This window comes from Lycorma delicatula, chromosome 9, assembly GCF_047948215.1.
Source record: "Lycorma delicatula isolate Av1 chromosome 9, ASM4794821v1, whole genome shotgun sequence".
Taxonomy (NCBI): domain Eukaryota; kingdom Metazoa; phylum Arthropoda; class Insecta; order Hemiptera; family Fulgoridae; genus Lycorma; species Lycorma delicatula.
Genome location: NC_134463.1, coordinates 115,793,441 through 115,812,915, shown reverse-complemented (window position 1 = coordinate 115,812,915; position 19,475 = coordinate 115,793,441). Strand labels below are relative to the sequence as shown.

The window sequence follows — 19,475 nt, the reverse complement described above, 5'->3', positions numbered from 1 at the left end:
TGGCTACTATGTGTTTTCTTACTGACTGTTGTAAATTCAAAACATGCTTTAATTAATTTACGGGATTATTAACATTGATTTTTAATAAATTACAAAAGAGAAAATTTTTGTTTAATTTTCTAATAATTTAAAATCACTGTAACGACAAAAGATGGGTTATAACAGAATTCAAATACATAATTAAACATGAAAAAATGTTTGGTACTAATTTAAAAATGATGAAACAATTTATTTAGAATATTTAACTGATAATTCAATGGTAATTACAATAGAATATATAAATATACTCAAACTATTTCTTTTTGGTAAATTATACAAAATTACATACTCGCGATAACATTCCAACCTCTTAAATTCGTTAATAAACAGTCCAAAGGTACAACCGCAAACGATAGTTGGATCGTGAAATTCCGATTCATAGACGCTATTTACATCGACGGTACCGTCTTATTCCACCAGTCAATGCCGACAACGTAGTAGTGTAGTGTGAATTTGATCGTAGATGGTATAGACAACTGAAGAGTACAAGTATTTCTGTGGTGGTAACTTTTGCTTTTATATTTTACTGAATAATTGATTATATTTTTTTTGTGAAATCCTTTATATAAGAAGGTAGGTTTGTATAATATGATACAAAACTTAATGTATCTTACAAAATTTTATATAATTACAATATAACTTTATATATCCTGATGAAAAAATTTTCTTTTCGTGTTGCAAACTTAATGAAAACTAAATACCATCATGGTGAATAATTTACATATCCGATTTGATTGATTTATTTTGATTTTCGATAATTCCATATAGTTTTTTAATTGTACGTGTTTTACAACAAAAAATACTTGAAATCAAGAGTTAAGTAAATAATGTTTTTTGTTTTATACTATTCTTTTACAGATAAATAATTATTAATTTGGTATTATTGTTATGTTAATGGTAACTGATTTTCAAACATCACCGCAGTGTGCCAATCGATCATTAAAATTAAATTTATGTAGCGTTAACTACTTAATTATCCGATTTGCTGAATATTTGATTCCAAAATTCATTTCGGATTCTGTTTAAAATGTGCTAAGTATATTTAAAATGCCAGGTATTTAATATATTTTTTTGAATACATTATTTTGGTTTTAGCATAACTAAACATTAATTTTGATTGTATTTTAAAACCAATTAATTTTGATGATTATTGTTAAACTCAAAACATTACAATTTTATGTACTAATAATTTTATCAAAATATTAAAAATGATTAACAAATTGCATGGAAATTGTTCTCGCATAACATTTTTTCAAAGCCAATTACCCACAGTCATAGTAAAGTTAAAGTGTTATTGTGATTGGTATACAACTTAAAAAGGTTGATTAATACATACAATCTAGGTTATGTTTTTTTAATTTAAGTGTGATTTTTTTTCAAATTTAGTGTGTTTGTAAATTTCATAATGTTGAAACATATTTGATGTATTGATAACTTTATTCTACATATTAAAAGAACCAGTGCAACTGTGTGTTTGTTAATTTCTAAGATAAGAAAAGAATAAAACTCAGATTATGTATAAGTTTGCTGATAATGTTAGAGAGCCTCTAATATTGTTTTGTTTATTTAAATTGATTGTAAGCAAATAGAAATGAATGTACTCATGACTTTGTTTGAAGAATTAGTAAAACAAATTAATAGAGTGGAAATCCATTATCACATAGATTTCTATTTTTATAAATTAAAATTTTATTTATCTATTTTGAATTCATTTAACAATTTTAAATTAAGATAAAGTAATAATGTAATAGTAATTAAGAGAAAATAATATATGTACGAGTTACATAAAAAAATTCATTTTTAAAAAAACATTGTTAAAACATTTAAAGAATTAAATTAAACTAATTTTTTTTCTAGTAGGCCTAAGTAAATTTTTAGAATATAATAACTACACATTTATATGTGAAGGTTAGTTGAACAATTAACATTGGGTAAATGCCTATTCAATAAAACTTATTTTCTAATTAAATGAGTATTGCTGAAAATAATATTTTATTGTAACCATATCCATGAAGTTAAATAGAAAAATCCTTTATTCAAGAAAAACAAAAGTGAAGAAAGATTAAACCATAAAGAGTATTATGAAAAATATTAAGTATTGGCTTACAGTGGACACAATGTACAGCAGAACCACATTTCAAATATTAAATGTTTTTCCTAACCTATAATACATGTTGATGCATAAAAAAATAAAAACATAATTATGTTTAGTTTGAACTAATAAATAAAACTAAATAATGAAGCATGATAGTTTGTATATTTACTGCCAAAAAAAATCTGACAACATTTAAATTCACTATACTGAAACAAATCTTTTAGGCTAAAGTTAGTTGATAAGATAATTATTTATTAAGTATTGAAACTGGGTGGTAAACAAAATTCCTTCAATTTGTTTTTTGAAAAGTATATTTCTAGATTAAATTTCCATGAACACTTAGTTTTTTTTGTTTTATATTGCTTTATTTTTGATAAATATGTTTGTAGTACTTTTTTCAGTTTATTAATAAGTTGCATTTTAATCAGTTTCTCTAAATTGTTGATCTGAAATAAAAATCTGCCACGGTTAAAGCCAGGAAAGTTTTGTTAATCTCTTTCTACTCATAACTATTTTAAATAAATCTTAAAGGGATTTTCTCAAATAATCTTTGAGTCATTAGAATTTTTCAGTTAAAGTATTTACCAATTCTTTTATGTGTGGTATTAAATTGAACTTTACCCTGAAAAATTACTCTTAAAATAAAATTATAAAATTCATAAAAACAATTTATCTTTCCTAAAATCCAAAATTAGTAGATGTTTTTAAATGTTAACTACTATCAGTAGATAGTGAGAAAATAAATAAATAAAATCATAATTTCATGATAAATTTATTAATTAACAAATAAACAGTCCTTAATAAACATTATAAAATAAATCTTTCTTACAGTGTTTATAGAATAAAAGCTAAAAATACAAACAATATTGTCATCTTAGCCAATTCTAATTGACTGGTAAAGTTAACTTACAAACATTCAAACCACTGTAACATGATGCCGGCCTCCGTGGCATGAGTGGTAGCATCTCCATCTTTCATTCGGAGGTCCCGGGTTCAGATCCTGGTCAGGTTTGGCATTTTCACATGCTACAACAACTGTCCATCTCATCCTCTGAAGCCAATACCTAACAGTTGTCCCGGAGATAAAAAAAAATAAAACATGTTTCAGATTTCTCCTAAAGGATATAAGATCTTTAAAAATTCTTTTACTAGATTAAATATAATTAGAAAAAGTAAAAACGTTATAAATGACTTCTGAATAACTATTTTTTTAATCTAAACTCTAACTCTTACTGATCTCATTCTTTTATTTGGAAAATTATCAAAAATATCAACATTATGTTATATTTCTTTAAGTTTATACTTAATTTTATTATACATACAATCTGTGGTATTCCTTTTCCCTTTATAACAGTTAACACATAAGTTTTAAAATATTTTTGATTATCAGAATTCAGGAATGATTCAGATTTAAATTTATTTACATAATCATTAGTAATTATAAAAGGTAGTAATGGACTAACACCTAAAATGAGAGAAATATTTGAGTAATGTTTTAGAAAATATGCAAAGATTGTCTTAAATATTAACCCACATATGAAGTTAGAACAACAAATAAACCAATTATTTTCAAAACTGTGCCGTACATATTATCAAACTGATAGTACCATTTCCTGTGGATATAATTATTTTTCTAGATCTAGATTTTATAATAGTTTTCTAACAAATTATAAGCAAATAAAATTTTTAATTATGTTGCTTGTATAAATAAAAAAAATGTTTAAAGTAGAAAAATAAGTATTTATTTATATTCTTTTTTATGAAGATAGGCAATGGTTGACCCAAAGGAAGGTTGGGTTATTGTAAATGGTGTTCCAACACATGTCTGCACGTGGGGTGGATGGATAACGGAAAAGTTGTCAAAATCACAAGATAGTTCTTCAGATAATAATGCAATAATATTACTTTTAACTGGAAATCCAGGTGTTATTAGATTTTATTACTCCTTCCTTCAAATAATATATACACAACTAGCTGTACCAATCTGGATATTGTCTCATGCAGGTATGTATTATGTTATAAAAGCTTTAATGTATTTGATCTTTGTTCAAAGAGTACATTGTGTAATTAAAATAAAAATATCTCATATGTTTGGTACAGACTTTTGTATCCTTAAAAGCACGATCCTTGTGATTCAACTCGCTTAGTTCAATTTGTTTCGTACAGTTCAAAACATTTCCACAAATCTTATCCTGGAATGGCTTCAGCAGTTATAAATCACTAGGACCATACCTGGAGATGAGATAATCGAGAACCTGGGGTATTGCACATTTGAATAAAAAATTCTTGAGTAATTATAAAATTTACTCAAAAAATTAAATTTGGAAGCTCTTGAGTAACATGTGGGGGAGGAGAGTATTGCCATGATTTTTGAGTTGTTTGCATATCCAAATCATTTAAAATTATATGTGTATTTGCTTAACTTTTACCATTATGAATGCCATCAGCAAGTTCTTAATAAACTTTTTCAATAATATTAATGCTTTACTGATAGTCTTCTATCGAAGATGGACATATTTTGAAGTATTTATACCATTCTTTCACCAGCACCTGCTCTAATGATTATGTCGCCCTGGACAAAAAGACAAATTGCCGCTCCTTAAGAATATATATATATTTAAATAAAGGTATATATTTTTTATTTTCAATAAAAATATAAAAATAAAGTCATTTATTTGTACAATCATTTAGCAGTACAAAACAGTAGAAATTAATTAAGAAATATCTGTATCTAGTCACAAATTGTTAACCATATAATTTTTTACATTTTTAAATGCTATTAAAAATGTGTATTATTGCACAAACAATCAAAATGCTATTATTCTGAAAATAAAACAAGGTAACATCAACTACTCTAAAATCACAAAAAAAATTTTCTCACTTTCAGTTTTGCAAACTTTTTTATTACATCTTTTAAATTTACTTGATCAGCAATTTATGCTCAATTGCTAAACTGGCCAAACCATTAAGATGATTTTGTGTAGTAGTCAAACGTAAAAAGTTCTTAATTAATTTTAACATTGAGAAATTTCTTTTGCAACTTGTTATAGTTATTGGTATGTTATCAATATTATTAAAGCAATAGTAAGATTTGGGGAAAATTTAACTTTGTAATTAAGCTCAGTACATTGTTTAGGCTTTCTTTTTTGCCCGAAAGTGCAGATACTGCTGAAATTTTGACTGCTAATTCTACCTCATTTATGTCAACAGAATCACAAACAGTTAAAATACATTCTAAATTCTTACAGTGTTTTAGTAGCATTTTTTTGGACATGGTATTTAAAATAGTTACTATGATTACTAAGTTGTTTAAATGTAGCATCTACTGCATTTAGTGCTAGATCGATTGTAAAATAAAAAAAATTATTTTATATGGTTCTTTTGGATCTTCAATGGGTGTCTTCATGCTTCATATGAGAAGTTCCTTTTTCTTCTTCTTACGTGGTGTTGTGTTATTGTTGATCAAAAATTAGCCACATCATTTCGGTAGCAAGTTCTTTTGCATCAATAATAGTTTCATCGAAGTACAAATCCGATCGAAGATTCTTGAAAAATATTTTGCAGTTTTGTAAAAGATCAAGTGCAGAGGCTGGATCAAAATCTGGTTTTCATAAACTTGCTTATTGGATTAATGATATTTAGTATTTTATGCCAAATAACTAATGAACACAAAAACTTAAATTGTTTAATTTCTTGGTTTTTGTAAATGCTTAGCAAGGGGTCGTATACATCTCCCAAATGGAATTTCAAAGGCTTTAAGGCCTCTATTCTGCTGTCCCATCTAGTGTCACTCAGTGGTTTCAAAGTTAAACTTTTAAAATGTTTTAAAAGTATTGCCCATCAAAAAGTAGACGCTGAGGAAAATAAATATATTTTTTGGACTATGTTGAAGAAATTAGCGCTTCCAAGGATGCTTTTGCCAACAACAACAACAACAAGATTGAGAGAGTGGCTATTATACGGAACAACATAGAATTATTGTTTGTGAATTATATTGTTTAATAATAGATTGTACTCTTACTTTATCGCTCCTCACATTGGACCTGTTGTATCCCTGCCCTCTGATATTGACATTGTTTTCCTGTGGACCTTTCGACTTTTAAGAAGCCTAAAAAGCTTTCATTAATTTTAATTTCAACATGAACGTCAAATTTATTGATTGAAACATATCTGATTATAAGAGTCATTTGCTCTACCTTAATAATATCAAGAGTACAGTGTAAAATTATGGAAAAATATTTGGATTTTTTCATTTTGTCAATAATAGGAGACTTTACACTTTGATGCAGCAGATCTATTATCTCATTTGTATATTTTTCCCGAGATAGTGAGCTTTACTCTCTTGTTTTTTGAGCACTCTATGGACATGCTCTTCCATAATGGGATCAAATTCAGATAGCAACACAACTCTTTTTAAGAAATTTCTGTTATTCTCAAACAACTTGTCGCTTGTACCTTGAAAAGCCAGACCATTTTTACCAAGCATTTTAGTAATTGCTATGATTCTTAGAAGCATCTCGTTCCGATGATTGTTTTGGCATTAGTAATTCTTTGACTGGCCGCATCTATAGTTTTACAACACTTTAACCTTTAGTTCATTTCTAGCCATGATTTTTGGAAATTTCATGCTCTTTTAAAGGTTCATCGAGGTGCTTCCGACTTTTAAAACCCTCCTTTGTAAACTAACAGAACTAACTATACAGCCAAAAATTTTGCAACAGAAGCAGTAAATGCAGATTTGTGAAAGAGAGTACATTAGCCAGTTTTGTAAAACTTGCTCTTTGTTGCTTAAAATTTGTCTATATAATTTGTGCTAAAATGTTGACTAGTGTCATTGGAAGGAAATTTGTAATATGCAATGGTTTAGGTGGACCTTGTCTTACTAAAATACTTGTTTCGATATCCTAAAATTCTTGCCCACAATGTTGGATCTGTACTCAAAGTATGTAGAATTCTTTCTGTGGGTGTCATGTTGGTGTCAATTTTTTCAATTCTTTCATCTCGTGATGGTAAAGTCAGAGTGTCGTCAGTTCCAATTGATTTAAAAACTTTGTCCATTTGTTTTTCATCATCCTCTGACGATTCTGTATTTTCTTTTATAACCAAACTTGATTTTGGATTCTCAGAATCATTATTTGTTTTGGTACAACTCTGGATATAATTTTTTAACGCGTTAGCTTGTTTTTGCCTTTCGGCTTCCTTTGGAGCCTTCTTTTTTTGTACTGGTAACCAGACAGTTTTCTCACGTACATAATTCAAATTAAACAATGTAAAATATAATATAAAAAATTAAATAAATTTGTTCTAAGTGAGCTAAGATCGTAATTAACATAACTTCAAAATTATATTCCGTCAATCTTCATAAAAAGTATTTATGCACTACACAAAATATTTTTCATATCTTGTGAACGTCAAATATATTATTATAAAACGCATTTAAAAGCAATAAACTTAACAAATGTCTTGAATTATTGATTCAAATAATTATTTTCATAAGACAAGAATATAAATAATTATACTTATAGAATATATTCAAATTTGATACATTGTTTTATCGGTTCAATAAACAGCCTTCTTGGATAAATATAATATTTATTTTATTTAAAAACGCTTTCATTGTTTTGATAATCAACTTACAATAAACTAGTGTCTGTCAAACTAAACAACAAACTTATTTATAAATGTACTTACCCTTAAAAATTAAGAAATCGCATTGAAGTAAATTTTATGAACTTCCGCTCGTTATAACTACTGACGTAATAGCAAGAATAATGCTATTGTGTAAATAAACCGCTCTTTTATATTTAGATGTAATAAGCAAGTCTATGCATGTTCAAAACAAGTTGAAGCAGTGCTCTGTTCACATGCTAACGTTATTCTGTTCAGGGAATTATGTGCGTGTTCAAAGCAACGTCCTTTACAAATTCTGTGTTAATTTTAATAGTGTAAATATTTTCAGCTTTTAGATATAAACAGTATAAATACGCTATGCACTGTAAATTTTTAGCAAATGAAAAAATCGATATGTGAAATTTTCTATTAATTGCGTATTTAAACACATCAGTATTTTTCTCATACTTACAACCACACTGTCGCTGCCAAATTTTGGCACCTTGGACAAATGTCCAGGTCGCCTGCCCCTAGAACGGGTGCTGGTGTAACCCTTATAATATACTGTCACTAAAGCTTGCTGAAAACTTGCACATAATTTCAGCTGGAGTATCGACAAACTTTTCTCTAAAATAGATACTGTAACTTTATTAAATATGTTCTGTCATCATGCATGAGATGATGTAATGGAAGTATATAACATGTATCTAGACAAGCTGTGGTGATGACAAAATTTGCTGATATGGTTGGAACAAATCATCTAGCTGTAACAAGATTAATTGCTGCATTGTTGTTTTTCCTCCTCTTGATTTCAAAGAAAAAATAAGGTCAAATACTTTTTGAACGATGTTGTATTTATTACATAACTTGTAAATAATATACTACTTGTTTAAATGTTTAATTTTTTTAAAAAAGGAAATAATGATGATCGAACAGGTATTTTGAGTTGATGGAAGGTAACAAAATAATTAATAACTTAACAGAACAGAACTCCTTCTCCTTTAACCCATTTCTAGTATTAATATTCATCTTAATGTTTTGCATTCACAAGTCTTCTTCATTCAGTTAAGCCTTGACAGGTATAACTGTATGTCCTCCACTTTTCTTAATCCTGAGCATCACCTTATAGGTTTTCATTTCCTTATATTTGTAATTTTCCCTAACCATTTTTTTTCTTTCTCTAATCCTTCATGCCACTGTTCTGGCTCTTCCGCTTTTCTTTATCAAAGACAGTTTCTGTACAGTATGCCCTTACCCGGATGTTTGTTTTTCTCTTACCTTATCAAATTTCTTTCCTTTCATATTTTTTCTCACTACTTCATTCCTCATTTTGTCTGCCCATTTCCTTTCTAAATCACCACTTTCCAAATTATCCATGTACTTATCGTCCTTCTTTTTGGTTTCCATGGTTGAAATCTATATAACATATACCGCTAAACACTGGCAAACATCTTCCTCGTGATTAGGATCCTTCTTGCTGGTAATATTCTATTCACTTTTACAAAAGCTCTTTTCCCTATAGGTATTCTGTTTACTATTACTTGTACGAGTATAAAGCTTCTATTCAAAGTAACTAAACTTCCCAAATACTTAGACTTTATCTTCTTCATTAATGTTTCTTTCCATTCTTTCTAATGGAACCTTTTTTTTTATTTGTTCTGATCAGTTTTGTTTTTCCAGTTTTCATGAGCTGCAGTTCATATTTTTATTCCATCAGCACTGCTAGTTCACTTACGTATGATTTTCTTTATTCTTTATCTCCCCTACATTATTAACTCTTTCTATTACTGACCTCAGACGCCCAATTACTCGCTCATAAATATAGCATAAAAGTGTTCTTTACTTTTTTATTTTTTAAAACTGGATTCAGTATGTTTTCTATGCATTCATTTCCTTTCCTACTTTCATTGTCTCTTTATTAGACAGTGAACATTAATAAAGAGAAACCCTCCCGAATGTGTAAAAGCCTCTTGATATGCTGACTTATACTTTCCAGAATGGTAATACAACCGATAAGATGTTTTAGTTGAGGTTTCCTAAAGTAGGCATTTTGATACATTATCCTGAACTATATTGCAGTGGTTTACAAAAAAAAAAAAATAAAGTAATGAATTAGACATAATGGATTAAAATTTTTGAAAACTAAGATCAAAATTATTCAGTTCCGGTTCAGAGGAAACTGCCTTTATGTTCCTGTAATCGTCTTCAGTACTGATTATAATAATTTGTGTAATTAATTGCTGCACAAAGCATCGTAAGTGTGATGGTTTCAGGCAACCTGACAATAACTATATACAATACTATATGAGCCTCGAAAGTGGCATTGCCGTTCTTAATGAAGTAATTTCCTTTTGGCTCCTTTTCTAAGTTGAATACGCTATTCCGTGTTAGCTAAATTTATAAAATGCTTGCCTCATACTAATACTGCCTCTGTTAACCACAGGCTGGCTGTAGAGTGAATAGTCAGTAAATGTTTTTTCTCAGAAAGCAATTTTGACTGGTACCTCATATATCTCATGTGCTCTATGACTAGAATACCTGATACAGGTGTGACATAGTCAAAAGTTAAAAGAAAAACTTGGATTTTTTGTGAATAACCATGCAAGCCTAAATTTCGTTTTATTTGGCTTTATTATTCTTTCATATAATCTCTTATAATTTTATTTTCTTATTTAATCTCTTTCCATATTATTAAACAAAACACTGAAAACATATGTTCTGAGTTTAAATTTTTTTAAATCCTAACATCTGTCAGGAAAATTAAATGAACAAAGTGAAAAATGAAGTAATGAGGAGGGTAAAGGAAAATAGAAGCTTAATCAGAACAGAAAAACTAATCGGGTCAGATATATCATGAAAAAAGAAGGATTGATTAAAACAGTACTGAAGGTAAGAAGAACAAGAGAGGACGGAATGTATTAAAATGATAGATGAACCAAAAGGAAATGGGAGCTATCAAGTACTCTGAAATTTAGCTGTAAATAGAAGAAAATGGAGAGGATGTTAGAGACTTATCTCAGAGCAAATAACAGATTACAGTAATGTCCAACCCACAAAAGTAGCATTTATTTTTATATGTAAATTCGACCTATAGTTGGACCTACGACAGCATTTCAGTTTTGGTATAGTAATAATTTCCTAACAGCACTAAGTAATAAATAATAAATTTGTTTTTCTATTAAAGTGAACAAAATGGTTTTTCAATTATAATTTACATAAATTATATTTTTTTTAGGTCATGAGCAGCCATCAAAAAAAGATGATGTACCTCCATTGGTAGATAATCCTGATTTGTATAACGTATCGTCACAAGTAACTCATAAAGCTGAATTCATAGAAAAGTATGTACCACTTGATAAAGATATTTATATAATATCGCATTCTTTTGGTGCTAAAATAACTGTTGAATTACTTAAACGAGAACAATTTCGTAAACGTATTAAAAAATGTTATTTATTATTTCCGACATTAGAAAGAATTGGTGATACACCTAATGGAATATTTATTAAAAAAATTATAAAATATTTATTTACTGTTACTCTACTTTTATCATGGGTATGTATTAAAATGAAAAAAAAAATTATTTTTAATTGCTTGTTTTGAAAGAACTTATGGTATTATTGTGATACTGCAAAAAACACAGATGGTTGTGTTTATAATTTATGTATGCTAGATGACATTGCCATAATGGCTTATAGTTTATGATGGGTAAAACATGATCATTCATATGTTTTGCAGAATTTTTTGAATCCAAATTTCCAAAGTTAGCATAAATAAACAAGTGAAAGAAAGAAATAATTTATGCAGACTTTTAATTTTAAGTTAATTTCTTGTAATAAACATTACACCTCTTTTCTTTAGCTGTGGACACCACATGACTTCCTTTGTACCCCTATTAAATTACATAACACATCTTTTGCTGCACAAGAGAAGATCATAAACATAAAGAGGAAGAAGACGTTAAGACCAAGGAAAGAATAAAAAGATGAAGATTATGAATATAAAGAGAAAATTTGAAAACTAGAGAACGTGTACACAAATTAAGACCAGAAGAATTTTATATATCAAACCAAACAGCAATTAAATGATCAGCAACAAAAAACAAACGAAATGATGATCAACCCCGACTTAGAGAGATTATTATCCGACAATATCAGATTAGTAATGAACTAAAAGATAAGAATTTTTTGTAATTTACTAAAGATCGGCCATGAATGCCTCAGTGTATATGTTGTTCTTGTGATAAAATTAAACAGAAATTCCAGAATATTAAACAGAAATTAAACTAGAAAATCCAAATATAATATGATTCTAAATTATAATTTTCAATAAATGTTATATAATCAGATTTTCACCAAATCTATTACATATACATGCATGTATTAATGCCCATTGAATTACATATACACATATTTAAAAGTTCATAAAATTTTATTTAAAATAAGTTTTTTACATTCATGGGTAATAATTGTTAATAAATCAATATATTTAAATTAAAAGAAAATGAGAAGAAGTCTGTACTGGGTACTGTACTGGAATGCATTGTGATTTAATTTCTGCAGTTTTAAACTGGATTAGTTTTAAGAAATCCTTTTCAAAATGAAACATTGTTTGAAAAAAAAATTAATAAAAAATAAAGAAATTTAATTGTTAATATTTAGTTTTTATGTTTTAAATACTCATAATTAAGGAAGTGGGCCCATCAAAAGCTTCAGGCTATGACAACCCTAAACAAAATGGCAGTTTTTAATGTTAGGTAGTTTCATTCAAAAATGGTCTGCACTACATAGTAACTAACTATGATATACTGTAAAACACTGAAAATATAAAATTTATTAAATACTCCTGCCTCAAAACAACCTACTTTCAGTATATGAAGCTTTAGAAGCTGGAGGTTTTATTTATTTTAAAAGTAGTTAAAAATGAAATTACCAGCTTCTGGAGAATGATCATAATTTGAGCTTTTAATATTGCTCAGGTAATATTGCCTTTTAATATTGTATTTATATTCTGCAGGCAGGTGTTCATTTTGATTCCTGGGAAGCATCTGGGGCATTTTTAATTGTCTTTTCATTTTAATATTCCTAGTTAAAATATATGTAAAATCATGTCAATTAAAAAAAAAATTATAAGATATAGTTCTTTTAACAGCCTTTAAAAACTAAAACATCTGTATTTGCAAATTAATTTAGCATGAGGGTCATTTAAATATAAATCAGAATTTATTTACATATCTTTATTGATATTAGACAAAATTACAAATCAGTTACCTTATTTTTCTATATAGTTTCCTTTAACTGAAATAGATTTTCTCCACCAGATAGGTAGCTTCCTGATTCCCTCATAAAAAAAAAACCAACTGCACACATACTGCTCGACTGCAGCATCATCTTTCAATTTTTTTCCTCTTACAGCTTCTTTCAGTGATAAGTCTATACTGTACATTGGGTATTCAAGAGGTGTCCAAAAGCTTCTTCCTCAAAACACAGAAGCCGCTGACAGATGTTTTTCTGGACCCCTGTGCCTCGGAAAATATTGCATAAAGTGTCAGAAAATATTGCATGCACACTCCCAATACTTATGCCTACCTGTGATGTAATTTCAGCTACGGTTATGTGGTGGTCACTTTCCACAAGGTCACAAGCTGCCTAAATGTAGTATAGTCATCATTGATGCTGTTCCATTGATCACATTTGTGACTTTCTTTCTGTCTGGATTTATAAATAAATTACAAATTGTGATGAACCGTACTGCCATACTGATCATATATCAGTGGTTGTACCATAGGTTAGTGCTGGGCCTAACCTCTGTGTGTATAGATATAGGTAAAATATGTTCTAATAGTAATTATTACTGTTTTTATTTCAGGTATTTACAGTTTTACCAACTATTTTGAAGTACTGGTTAATCAAAATATACTTTATGATAGATGGAAAATTTAATGTAGAATCCAACAGTATTTATGCAGTAATTGATCTTATACATCCGACTATTTTAAAAAATGTATTCAATTTGGCAAGCAATGAAATGGATAAAATATGTGAACTCGATAAAGAGGTAAATAATTAACAGCTGCTTTTAATTATTATGATATTGTAATTGAAATTAGATATGTATTCAACAGTATGCAAAATGGTTTATATTTTATCCCAGTTGTCATTTTGGCTAACCACAGCTAACCTCCTGTAATTCACATACCACCATGGCCACCGAACAAAGTTAAATCATTGGCTCTCAGTAAGTCTACCTTATCGGTTGGTATTAGATCCTTCTCTTAATGTGATCAAACTATCTAATTTAATAGAAGAAAAATTTATGCACAAATAACATTTTTTTAATATCACAGCAGTTTTGGAATGTGCAATCTTAATGTGATGAATGAGAGAGGCTTGGCTTCTTCTGCAGATTAAGTTCTATTCTCTGTTGAATATTCTCTCTTGAAAGAATGTTTTCAGATTTTCAATACTTATTCTATGACAATCCATTAAAAAGAAAAGCCCATAAATTTATTAACTCACAGTGTTACTTACACTGCTAATTCAAAAGTATAATTTTTAAATTATAACATTCCTAACTTAATAACATAAAATAACTTTTTTCATTAAAAAGCAATTTAGAGAAATTATATAATTAGAGCTTTCTTAGTTATGTTATAATGCAGCAACAACAGTACAGAACATAAGTTTATTTCTCTTTCTGTTCACATTGGTTATAACAGAAGAGAATCATACTGTTCATAACTAAATTTTATAAGTACATTTTATCTTTAGATACAGTATAAATTAAAAATATTCATATTTAAAGTTTGGGTCACCTCTTTTACCCCTAAATCTTACACAGATTTGGAGATACATACCACAAGGAGTACATATGTGATAGAGCTTTTACATCTGGCTAATATCATGTATACACTGTGATGATATTTATAAATATTTGAGTATTTTGAAATTTTATAATAAAAATAGTCATCTAGTATAGGAGTTCTCTGAACAATAGGAAAAAACAATAATTTTTTTTTACAAAAAAATTAAAAAAATTATTTACAGCCTTTATGTCAGACTATAAAAAACAATGTAAATAATTACACTTTTCTTACATTATTTTATTTTCAAAAGTAAATAAATAAAAAAAAGAAAATGTAAAATAAAAAAGAAGAATATCAGAATGTAAGCACATTCTTCTTTATCTAACACTATTTCTGTAAATTAATATCACTGTGTTCCTGTATAGAAGTATGTTTGAGATTCATATATTTAATAGACTGATGTGTAACAAAATAAAACCTGATAAAATGCTGCAAAATTATAACGACAATTATTTTTCTACATTCTCTTTTTGCTATTCTCCTCCTTAAAGTAGTTTAGTGTAAACTGGGGCATTATCATGAACCAAAATCCACAATGTGGATTTTGCTTTCAAGATGTTTCTTGGGAACTGTACATGTATTTTTTGTCCCTTTGACACATGTGAGTAATTTTGAGTTGGCAGTAGTATTAGCAGCTAACAACTGTTGTGCTAATACTGCGGCAGTAGTAGTATTAGCAGCTAACAACTGTTGTGCTAATACTGCCATTTCTTTCTTTTGCCAAAAAGTCAGTCAAATTGTTTCACAAGACCCATAACAGATTCTCACCCTGTTGGTACTTTCATTAGTTTTGGGAAGTCCAATCTGTATGTCATCTTGTATGACATAAAAACCCTTTGCATAAAATATTTTGTTCCTTCTTGCAGTGCTGCCTTTGTGTAGGAAAAAGACAAACACAGTTGCGCAGAATTAAAAATTTCTCATTTTTTATTACATTTCTTACCTGACTGTAATAGGCTAAAAATAAATATGCAATTAAATAAAAGTTGTTTAATTAATTAGACCAATCTAGAAAGATCTAGAGGACTGCTATTAACCTAGTAATTCATATTTTCATGATTTGTTTAGACTATGATTTAATATTAAATCCTAAGAATATGATAGTCATGTCAATTTTTTACATTAGGTATCTACTTCTCACAAAATATTAATTAAAAAAAAAATTACAAAAAACACCAGACCAAGGACAATACTTTTGTGTTATTTCTTGTGGGTTTTTTGCCCATTATGTTGAAGTAATGGCTGTTGTAAATTGGAAGTTAATGTTAAAAAATAAATATATTTATGTCTAATACGTTTCTTCTTTAAACGTTTTACAACTTCTTACAAAGGTATAAATAATTTTTAATGATTGCAGGTCATAAAAGAATGTGTCGATAAATTACAAATTTACTTTGGAGCTTCCGATGGATGGGCACCTTTAGAGTACCATTACCATTTATTAGATGTCATTCCTAAAATCGATTCAAGAATTTTAGATAAAAAGTTTCAACATTGCTTTATGCTTCAAACCGCTGAAGAATTAGCTTCAGATTTATCAGAACACATTGAAAATGACATGAAATAAAATTTAAATATTATTATTATATTTATATTATTTAATTATTCACTAAATTTTCTTTCAATAAATTCACTTTGCTCACTTATACATTTTTATATTAAGGAAAGTTTTTTAAAATTAATAGACAAGTTCTGTGCAAAAATAGTTTTTCTTTTAAAGATACAATTTAAAGAATACAAATGGATAAAAAATAAAGCAGAGGTTCTTGAACTACTCTGCAGTGACCTTGTGTGCCAGTGGAACTGCCCACTTGTTTTTTGTTTGGTGGTAACACAAAAACTCAAACGAATGGCTTAGGTCCTTATTACTCAGAAAATAAAGCAGGTTAGAAATTTTGTATTAAACATATCAGATAAATATCATATGAAAACTTTGTAAATAATTATGAGAATCACTATAGATATGATATTTTCTTTCTCTTGAATTTCAATCAGAATCAAGTTTTGAATTATAAAGTTATGCAGTAGATAATATCAAGTTATGCAGTAGATAATTCGAACTTGGAATACCTGGTTTTCCATGAATTTTCTTTTTAAAGGGGTTAGTTCTGGGAATTAAGTTAAGAGGCTAGAGTACTGGAATAAAAAAACAGAGAAATAGGACGACTTTATATGTCAAACATAGTTTCTCTTTCTTGCTGTATGTCATTGGCTGTAATAATTCATACAGCATAAAAATTATTCATGAATTCTTAAAACAGGGGAAGAGTTTTAATCTGTGATCTAATAACCAAAAGTGGTGACTTCATTTTTTGTGTTGATTGCAATTTTATACATTATAAAATGATATCTCATCACTAATTATAGTTGTACATTCATTAAGTAGCTGTGAAATGTATTATTAGTTAAAGGTAGAAGTTTATATTCAAATTTTAGCTTTTAAGAATGGTAATATTGTGCGTGGTAATTTCATATTTTTGTTACATGTATATTTTATTGGTAAATAAATTTTGTATTATATTTAAGAAATTGAATAATTTATTATTACGGTGTGAAAAGGAAAAAAACTTCTTTTTGTGAATTTACCTTTGTTTTTTAAGTATTTAAAAAAATGACCACCACCATGATCCTTCAGTTCTCAGAACGAACAGGCATTTTTTTCCTTTAGTTTTATGATTTCAACTTTACTGAGCGATACATAATGAAACAGCTGTATAGATAAGTAATAGGTACTTTACTCTTTTCTAACAACCTCTTTTTCCTGCAATTTCCAATTTAAATGGAAATTATTTAACAATAGTTGTCTTGTACTGTGACATATCTCTGAGAAATTTTGTTGGCACCACAATCCAGGATAATGATAAAAAATTTAAAAAAATTGTTTATTTAGACTGGCTGATGTATTGTTAGTGGTTACCAGGGCCAGATGCATACATGTGTGGTTCCAGTAAACTGTGTGGACTAAACTGTGTTTACAGAGTGTTAAGTTACAATATGTACAACATGTTATGTTGTAAATTTTTTGTATGCAAAAGTGTTTTCTGATTAGCAGTATCACAAAGTTGTGTATAACTGGAATGATAAATTCCTTCAAAAATTTCTCAAGAATGTTCTCATAATTTTGCCTACAGCACAACCAAGAACACTTGAATTTCTGATAAGTAATTTCACAATGGTTGTGAACATTATCAAATGTTGGCCTTATTACTGTGCAACTCTCTTGGTACATCGATTGAGAAGATGCTTAACCAGATTGTCACTGTTGTGTGAGGGTGTGTGTGCAAGAGATATAAAGTTATAGTATATAAAGATTCTCAAGAGCTGTTAGCCCATTCCAGAAGTGAGGTTGTAGTTAGCAGTTTAATAACACATCTAGATCTACTGACTGGATGAGTATTACTTCGTCATGATAATCCAGTCTTGCTAACTGTTTGGTCTGTTAAAAACTCACCTTGGTTTTAGGTGAAGTTTCATGAACAATATAGATGAGGCAGATGAGATGCACATTTAGCTAAAGATATATGCAGCAGGTTTTGGGACACTGATAAAGCAGGTGGATAAATGTACTAATAATGATGAGACTTTGTTGAATAATAAAAATGGCTTTAAGCAAGTATTTCACAAAGCATTAATTTAAAGGGTGTATATATAACTGATGCCGTTGTAGTTGCATGAGCTAAGAGATCCAGATAAAGCCAGTTTGAATTGAATCGTTTTTTAACAAGCTAATGATGAATTGGATGATGGAATTTATTTCAACAGTAAATAATCTGATTTGAAATTGTTCCTCAGCTGCTGGAAGATGCCAAAGAAGTATTGTTTTTTGTTGTAGCCTCCATTTTGCTTTGTGCCTTAATTAACGCAATAACTCCCACTGCAGTTATAAGTTCTCTCATTTTATTGTCATCTCTTCTCTCTACTTTTGCATTCTTATCGATTGTAACTGTCAAGCATGCAGGCTTTTGTTTATCAATATAGTAAACTTCATCAGTAATGTCTTAAAATAAATAAATTTCATAATAAGAAGAAGTACTTGACAGTAAAAAATTCCCAGTTGATCCTCTTGATCAATGGCATTTTATCATCAAAATTATGCTGTATATTTATAAAAAAAGAGAAAAAATGGATCCTTTGTCTCCCTTGCTCAACAGTTATATATGAGTTGGCTCATATAATATTTTTAATAATAACCATGACTATTATAAAAAGTGATAAAGTATCAGAAATGACTAAAAACAAAAACTAAAAAAAATTGTTGAATTCTTAAAAATTTCTTTCTTTTTTAAATAATTCCCATGTCCTGTACATTAATATTAGATACATCTGGATTTTAAATTTTGAAAATTAAAATTAAAAAAAAACTGATGTTCTAAGTACTGGCCTCCTACAGCTCGTTTATTTTTTGGGCTTAAAAGTTTATTTATTGGAGTGCTTATTTATTTCAATAAGTCTGCTCATTGTTACAATGTTATTTATTTAACAAAACTAATAAAAATTGTAGTTTACAAAAAAAAAGTAAAATTTGTACCACCATAATGGCTTCTTATCCAGCTTTTGTTATACTAATGCTCAAAGACAATTTTTTTTTTTTTTTTTTTTTTTTTTTTTTGCCGAGCCAGTATAGAGATATTTAAAATACAAGCCAACACATTTGCTTTCAGAAATTTTTATAACATTGTTTGTTTTGGGGGCTATTTTAAAGGGGTCTCTAAACATCAAACTTTCAACACCCCTGTTAGTCTAGAAAACCTTCATACCCAAAATTTTGGTAATTACTATGCTTTTTCTTATTAGCTATGCTGCTGCAGCAGCAATAGAACTACAGTCGGAAAAGTAAAAGAAAGCCATTTGCCAGAAATGAAAACA

The 19,475-nt window shown here is 28.4% G+C and overlaps 1 protein-coding gene across 5 annotated transcripts; it reads left to right on the top strand.

Annotated features, from left to right (window-relative positions):
* The first annotated feature begins 358 nt into the window (after window positions 1-358).
* LOC142329790 (lipid droplet-associated hydrolase-like) lies at window positions 359-17,138 on the top strand. Of its 5 annotated transcripts, none has more exons than XM_075374588.1 (5): window positions 359-542; window positions 3,900-4,138; window positions 10,980-11,299; window positions 13,613-13,801; window positions 15,967-17,138. In XM_075374588.1, exons 2-5 carry the CDS (start codon window positions 3,907-3,909, stop codon window positions 16,174-16,176), a joined length of 951 nt encoding a protein of 316 aa, XP_075230703.1. In that variant the 5' UTR covers window positions 359-542; window positions 3,900-3,906; the 3' UTR covers window positions 16,177-17,138. The 5 variants fall into 5 exon arrangements, with proteins under 5 accessions (XP_075230703.1, XP_075230701.1, XP_075230702.1 ...); XM_075374586.1 differs by having other exon boundaries at window positions 362-612; XM_075374587.1 differs by lacking the exon at window positions 359-542 and adding an exon at window positions 938-1,093.
* The last annotated feature ends 2,337 nt before the right edge of the window (window positions 17,139-19,475 follow it).

Excerpts from the sequence above, each read along its gene's own strand:
- LOC142329790 (XM_075374588.1), top strand. The coding sequence starts at position 3,907 with ATGGTTGACCCAAAGGAAGGTTGGGTTATTGTAAATGGTGTTCCAACA. Across the intron at positions 4,139-10,979 it reads CTGGATATTGTCTCATGCAG|GTCATGAGCAGCCATCAAAA; the intron begins GTATGTATTATG and ends TATTTTTTTTAG. Across the intron at positions 13,802-15,966 it reads TATGTGAACTCGATAAAGAG|GTCATAAAAGAATGTGTCGA; the intron begins GTAAATAATTAA and ends TAATGATTGCAG.